The following is a 7,652-nucleotide window of genomic DNA, read 5'->3' on the forward strand; positions in this document are numbered from 1 at the left end:
CAGGTCGAAGAATTCCCTGGTTGTGTGAGTTAGGCCTCCTGCTGGGGCTGCCTGGTAGGAAAGGGCTGTCTGAATTCAGAGCTGGTCTGGTGGTCTGGCACAGCCTCCAGGTGCCCTTCCATGAGATGGGACCGTGGTGTGCATCTCGGAGAGAGGCAGAGAGCTCTGAAAGCTCAAAGTAGGGTCGTAGGCTCAGGAGGCGGTATGCAAGTGCTGAGCTGAACACTTCCCCTGCCCGCAGTCCTTGGCTTGGACTTTACAGCAGAGAGATTCAAGTCCAAGGGCCCCGTGCCAAGCTCTGAGGCAGCCTTTCCCACTTCCTTACAGAGCACAGCCCGTAACTCTGCAATTTTCGATTGCATACACCCCAGCATCCCTGAATCGCGAGCTGCGTCCAGCTCAGCTCTTAGCACTTAGAATATCCTGGCATCTTCCCCTATCCCCAAAGGCAGTGGGGTGAGCCTGAGGGATAGAGGACGGTACAGGCACTGGCAGAGCTGCCTGGTCCCTGGCTCGACAGAAGGATGGCCCCAGGCCTGGCTTGGGGACTCTTCCCCACAGCCTAAGAGGCGTACTGAATTAAGATATGCCAGGATCAATGTTTTGCCTTCCACCAAGAGCTCTGGGACCAGGCAGCCAGGCCTGTACCTTCCAGGCAAAATTCAGAAAAACCCACATTCCACAGGAACACAAAGCCCCTGACTCCCTCCCTTTTTCCTCCCTTTTAAAGAATTGAATTAGCTCCTCTTGACTTTGGAGGCTGGCAGTAGATGAGCCGGAGGTAGAGGAGCTTTGGAAGTCAGGTCCGAGCCCCTGAGGACTGGCGGGACCTGAGTATTTTTGTTATTTTAATTTTACTGATGAAAAAACAGGGGAAGGCAGCAAGAAACTCCCACAGTGAGCAGGTTTTTAGCTGGATTTCCCTGAGCCTCAATTTTCTCATCTGTAAAATCTGTACAACAGCATTCGTTGGTGAGGACTAGTGCAAGATTCGTTAAATGCTGAGAGGCGGTCAAATGGGGGAGAAGGGTTCCCTGACTACGTGAATTCATGGGGCCTAGCCACAGAAGGAGGTGAGTATGGTCTGCCAGACGCCTCTTTGTGGTTCAGGCTCTGCACTCTGCCCAGCCAAGCAGCTGGTGAGACCAGGCCACAGGACCCCAGTGGCACTTCCATTTGGAGTATCTGAGTATCGCTGGGCTGGGGAGTTCTGAGGAGCTTGACAAGGGTTTTGGTTCTGGGCTTTTCCATCTATAAAATGGGCTGCAGCATTCTTCTACGCAGGATGAGTTCTGGTGCCTTCCAGTCTCATAGGTCCTAGGTGCCTTTGCCCTCCATTTAATGCCCAGTACCTGGAACAGTGCCTGGTACATAGTAGGGTTAAGGAGGTGAGGTTGGGACCTCTGGGCCAGTGTCCTCAGTCTCTGAAGTGAGACCCAGAAGCAAACCTCATTTCTACCAGTACTGGCTATTTGCTCATAGGCAAGTCATTAAACCTCTCCAGGCCTCAGTCTGCTAAACTTTAAAATAGGACCTCCCTTTGTCGGATTATTGAAGGTTACATGAGCAATCCCAGAAAGCACCTAACATGGGACCCAGCACAGGTTAGTTTTTATTTATCATTATTATCAATTTGCTCAGTGAATACCCATCCCTGCAACTCAAGGCCGGCTGCCTCTGGCCTCCAAAATTCAGTTTCTGAAGCGCCGCAAGCTGAATGAAGCACACAGGAGGATCAGTGCACTCTCTTTAATGGGAAGGAGATTCTCATTTCTTACAGAAACAGGTAAAAACATAAATACGGGGGGTGGGGGCAGCGGCAAGGCAGCAAGGGCCCGGGCGCCCGGCCCAGGTTCGAGGAAAAGGCAGCCGGATGTTAGGCCTGCCGCGCCCAGGCTCCCGGTCCCAATTGGCCGGTGTTCGGCAGACTGGGGATGCCCGTGGGCTCTCGGAGGGCGCTCCCGGGGCGACGGCTAAGGCACCAGGCTGCGGGATCACTCACCGCAAGCTCCGTTAACCCTACCACAAACTCTCCCTCGCGTGGCGACAAAGGCGCATGGGGCGGGTAAAGCTCCGAGGCCTCCGTGGGAGTGAATGTGACATCCGAGGGACGCAGGATCGTGTCGGGAGCCCTCCCTCTCCTCGAGAGTCAGTGCCCCTCTTTAGAGGTGGGATCGGTCGGGGGGTGTCCCAGACCGGTCCCTTTCCTACCAGGCTCGGATACCGTGCAGCGTGGACACTCCTGAGTTGCCCTGCGGAATCCCGGGGCTCTGCACGGCGTTCAAGTCCCCGACGCCGAAGTTCACGAAGTTGTTGTTGGCGGCCGCCGTAGCCGACTGCGCCGGGGGCGGCCCGGCGGGGTAAGCGGCGGTGCAGCTGTAGCCGGGGCTGCAGGCCGCGCCACCGTAACCCGGGTAGGCGGGGTAGGCGTTATAGCCGTAGGCGTTGAGGCCCACGCCATAGGCTGGCGCGTAGGGCGCCGAGTCCCCGAGGCAAGGCTTGCCATCTCGCACCAACACTGGCACCGCGATCCTGCGCGCTGGCGGCGGCGGTGGCGGGGGCAGCCCCACCAGCTCCAGAGTCTGGTCCTGCCGTTGCCGCTTGCACTTGTAGCGCCGGTTCTGGAACCAGATCTTGACCTGCGTAGATGTCAGCTTCAGCACGCTGGCCAGCTGGTCGCGCTCCGGAGCCGACAGGTACCTCTGCTGCTTGAAGCGCCGCTCCAGCTCGTAGACCTGCGCCTGCGAGAAGAGCACGCGCGGCTTCCTCCGCCGTCGCGCCCGGGGTCGCTCGGCACTGTCCGCCTCAGGCTTCTCCAGCTCCACCGCCTTCTGCAGCGCGCACAGCTCTGAGGGGGAACAGAGAGGCAGAGAGACGCTGGGTCACAGCGACCCGACCCCCCGAGCTCCCGCCGGGTCAGATGAACCCCAGTGGGTGCCACCCCGTCCTGCCCGGAGCCCCCAGCTTGACTGCGGCTCACTCTGCCGGCTGCCCTGGGCGCCGCGACTGCTCGGTTTCCGCTCGACAGTCAACATTTGTTGTTTGCCTGCTATGTGCCAGGCAAGGCTCTAGGCACAGGAGAACAAAACAAGACAGGTCCCTGCCCTCGGGTTGGTTCACATTCTGGTGAAAGAGATGGACAGTGACTTAACGACTTCAGGTTGCAAGAAAATAAAGCCAAGTGATGCGCTGGGGTGAATTAGATTAGGACTACTTTGGTTTGAGAAGTTAAATGAAGGAGACCTAGGCCTCACCCCAGGGTCGGTCACTCTATCTCAAAATTACGGAACCGAAGAAACAGAAGGCCAAGAGGTGTTGGTTTGGTGATCTATCAAAGGCTCCCGTGCAACTGCTGCGGAGATCGTGCAGCGCCCGAAAAGCAGCGGGTGGGCAGGCGGCCTTGGATTCCAATTGAATTCGAATCGGTAGCGACCAATTCAAGCTGCCGTGCCCTCCGGCAGCTGTTCCTGGGGCGTTCCCTCTGCAACTAGACAAACTTTTGTAGGATCACAGAAAGCCCCTCTGGGCTCTCCGCGGCCCTTCAGTCAGCGTCCCCGGCCTCCCCGGGTTCTTGCGGACCCCGCGTTGCGCCACCGTCTCCCCGATGCGCCCTTTCCACCGGCGGGCAAGCCTCCCCCTGGACCTCGGGATGCGCGCGGCGATCCGGCCGACTTCCCCAGTTATCTCCTCCATTGCCCCACGCCTTTCGTCGCGCGGCATTTTCTGACTTTTTCCAGGAGAGAACCTCTCGGCCCTGGCCGCGTGGGAAAATTGTTATGGAAAAATAAAGCTGCTAAGTCAGATTCTTGAGAGTCTGGAGTATCCCATTTTAAATTAAAGATCCTTGTTCTCAAACATTCCACTCTCAGGGCACAAAGGAGGAAAGGCCCCAGACACCCCGGGTAACGGGTGGGCTATAGAAGGTTCTGGACCTGCTCCAATTGTGAGCAAAAGTATGTCTGGCGTGCAGCATTTTGATTTCTGTTTAGCGGTTTTCGTCAGATCCTCAAAAAGACACTCAAGAGATTTTTTTTTTAAACCCGATATACAGAATCTCTCTCTCTCTCCCTCTGTTCTGTCTACCACAAACGGATCGCTCAACTTCAACTTCATAACAAATCCAGGAGCAGGGCTGCCGCCGCCTGGGGCTTTGTTAGGCCGCAGGAAAGTATATATGTATTTCTCTCCTGTCTCTTGTTTCTGATCGTCACGATCCAGCATTTCCTCTAAACCTCCTACTGGAAGCGTGTGTGGGAGTGGGGGGACCCTGGCGACAACGTCGCTTCTCACATTCGGAACCCCCTTTGCTCGACCATCCGCCCAGGCACTCGCCTCTCCTCTACCCAAGCCAGAGTTTCTTGGCCGCGAGGTTTGGGGACGAAAGCAACCCCAGAGGGGAGAAGGAGCTTGTGTTTCTTCCTCACCTTTCTTATCGGCTCGAGGGTCCTTGGCAGGGTCGGGGTCGCCATAGGCACGCGGATAGAAGGCGGGGGCGGCTGAGAAGGCAGGCAAGCACTTTGCGGGCGAGGGCGCGGGGCCCAGCTCGGCGCGCAGCTCGGGGAGGCCGGGCGCTGCCGCCTCCGGCCCAGCGTAGGCCTCGGGCTTGAAGGCGGCCAGCATGCAGGAGGCGGGCGCCAGGGTGGCCTCCAGGCGCGCGGAGAGATCCCCGGCAGCCAGGCTGCGCTGCTGCTGCTCCAGATTCAGAATGTCTTTGACCGAGAACGGCGTGGGCGTGAGCGCGGGGCTGGGGAACATGGTGGCAGCGCGCGTCTCACAGCGCCAGGTGGGCGTCAGAGAGCAGCGCTGCCCACGGCCCCCGGCAGCCTCCCTTCATGGTGCCCGCCGCGCGCCCGCGCACCCGCCTTCCAGCTCGGGATGTGGCCAGGCTGCAGGTAGTGCGGGGCGCAAGGGGCAGGAGAGGCGGGACCAGGCCGGAGGAGGGGGACTCAGCCTGCCATTGGGCCTGGGGCCTCGTTGACAGGAGCGATGAGCACTTTCGGGTCACCTAATATAGTCACACGGCTCAAAAAAAAAAAAAAAAAAAATCCCGCTCAGCTTTTTAAAGGGCCCGCAACGCGTTTGGAAGACTCCTTTCGCTCCTGCAGCCTGAGATTTGTCCAAAACATTAGCCTGAAAATCCTACCAGGATGCATGCACAGGAAAGGACCCGATTATTCTCCGAATCCGGCCTGTAGGCCGGGTTGGGTGCATCTGGGATTTGAAGAAATGTTCCTCAGCACCTGAAACAGAACAGGGAAGTGAAGGATTGGGTGAGGGCTGGGGGGACTGGATTATTTCCAGGAGTCGGAAAGGCTTTATTTATTACTAACGGTATGGTTTGTCCGACTTGGAAGAGTCTGAATAAGAAGAGAAGCATTGAGGAAAGGGTTTGCCCTGGGGCAATGGCAGGAGGGTGTCATTCTGGACAATTTTGGGATTCTGTGTAGTATCCCCTTTGCCAGGAGGCCAGGCTCTGGGGGCTCCTGGGTGAGTCAAGCGGAAAAGCAAGGTGGGTGGTTGTAGGACGGAGGGGCACCGCCTACAGTAGTGTGATACAAACACAACCCCAGGGAGCACCAGTCACTGCCAGTCTCTTCCCAGAGGGATGACCCTCCCCTAATCATGAAACAAATCCAGAATCCCAGCAGAGAAACTCAGCTTCCCAGAAGAGAGCTGTCTTCTAGGGCATCCTAGTTACCAGTGGCCTTTTCTCCTATTCTGAGGGCCCGTCATTCCGGCCTCCCTCTTTCCCCTGCCCTCCCTGCCTAGCAGCAAGGCCCCTAGGCCTTTGTCAGCACTAGGGACTCAGGTCTCAGCTCAGGTTTAGGTCTCAGGCAGGCGGGGCTCCTCTGGGTCAGCTCCCAGTCGGGCGCTGCGGCGACGGCCAGGCGCATGGCGGGGGCGGGGTGTTAATTTTTAGCCCAGGGTCAGTAAAGTAGGGATCTTCTGTCAGACAAACATGTGTGTGTTTCCTGGGAGCAAGCTACCCGGTCAGATCCTGCCCTAGCCTGCCTCATCCCTCTGGGTCCCTTGGGGTATCTGGTGAAAGCTTGGGGGGCCTTCCCCTCACCCCCAGAAAACTGTAGAGAGGCGCTCTATTTTGTGTACAATTTCAGGGAGGATCCCGGCAGACAGAATGGCCCCAGGTTATGGTCTCCGCCTTATCCTATCTCTAGCGATGGCGAGGCTTGTCTGGGGAAAAAACGTCGATTTCCCACCACCCTAGCTTCTGCGGTGAAGTCCGGGTGGAACGCGCGGACTTTCTGAGAATGGAGACTTGTAGGGCTTGGCTCCTTGCGGAGGGCAATTGGGGACCAGGGAAGAAGCGTTTGAACCAGAAGAAAGGCACACAGGGCCAAAGGCAACCTAAGGACAGGGCTCAGGACCTTAGATTTCAGAATGCGCCCTCAAGGCACCCAGGAAATGCACGAAGCAGGTCCAGAACGTGACTCTTAGGGTGCTCAAGCCTGACGGTGAACCGTCGGTTAGGGCCACCGGGAAGGGCGCCAGTGGAGTCGAGCGTAGGCCTAATGTTGGAACTTTGCCAACCCCTCATCAAATCCACACTCCCGGAACCTGTGACCTCCGGGCTAGGGCGAAGGAGAGCGGAGCCCCGCGCGGCGGTCGCGGAGGCTCGGAGCACTCCGACCCGGCTTCCAGGCGCCAGCCGCCGCTACCAGGCCCCCACCACCGCGGCGGAATCTCGCTTTAAGTCTTCGAGCCGGGGACCACGGCCGGTTCTGGGACTGTTAGCTTGGTCTGCGCAGAGATGCCTTTTTTCAAATGTGGGGAGTTCGCAAGCCCCAGGAACCCTCCGCACCCGCCCACTTCCCAACCTCCCAACCCGAGTTCTCCCTAGACGGATCTGCAGATCAGTGGCCTCTCTTCGGCTCTAGCTCGCCATGGCTTTTGGCCAATGTTACAGTAATTGCCTTCAACTAACCTAGCTTGGGGGCCCGCCTCGCCTTTCAAGAATGTTTTTGGGGAATGGGAGAGGATGCCTATCGCCGAGGCGGTGACGTCTGGCAAACGAGCCACATCCGATTCAATTAAACGTCTCGCTGAAAAGAGCTCGGAGCGAGGGTCCTGGGAGCGCTGTTAAGTGAATGGGCTGGCCGGGCGGCTCGCGATGACAGTTTGAAAGATTAGTGTGAGCCGACGCCTGAAATATTACCGTTTAATGGGGGACATCGAGGCTGCATCCGGGATCTCTGTTTTTAGTGTGTGTGTGTGTGTGTGTGTGTGTGTGTGTGTGTGTGTGTGTGTGTGTGTTTTAAGAGAGTTCTGGAGGAAGAGAAAAATTCAGCATTTCCTCTGCAAATCAAGGCGGTGAAGATTTATCACTTATTTTAGGGTATGGGGGTTCCTAGGGCTGACAGATTTGTGGGTCAGGTGTCATGAAAAGGGGAGGAAAGAAAACCCTCCATATTTGGACAAAATCAATAAGTTTTCAACCGCCCACACCCTCTGTGAATCCGGTAATAATTTCTTTTGGATCTAAAACAGGCCTCAGCGTTGCCAAAAAGAGGAAAACGGGGACAAAACCGGATAAATACGAGCAAAATCAAAATTGGGGTGACCCATGCTGGTCTCTGCAGAGAAATGTCCAAGAGCAATTTCTAATTTTCTTTGCAGTCCTCACAATTTCAGAG

At 57.0% G+C, this 7,652-nt stretch overlaps 1 protein-coding gene across 1 annotated transcript; it reads right to left on the reverse strand.

The window, feature by feature from the left end:
- Nucleotides 1–1,734: 1,734 nt before the first annotated feature.
- NKX2-5 (NK2 homeobox 5) lies at nt 1,735–4,974 on the reverse strand. Its single transcript, XM_059061708.2, has 2 exons — nt 4,425–4,974; nt 1,735–2,848 (listed from the first exon to the last, which is right to left on the reverse strand). The coding sequence occupies exons 1-2, from the start codon at nt 4,753–4,755 to the stop codon at nt 2,208–2,210; spliced, it is 972 nt and encodes a 323-aa protein (XP_058917691.1). The 5' UTR covers nt 4,756–4,974; the 3' UTR covers nt 1,735–2,207.
- Between the last annotated feature and the right edge of the window lie 2,678 nt (nt 4,975–7,652).

Source organism: Kogia breviceps, chromosome 4 (genome assembly GCF_026419965.1).
Source record: "Kogia breviceps isolate mKogBre1 chromosome 4, mKogBre1 haplotype 1, whole genome shotgun sequence".
Taxonomy (NCBI): domain Eukaryota; kingdom Metazoa; phylum Chordata; class Mammalia; order Artiodactyla; family Physeteridae; genus Kogia; species Kogia breviceps.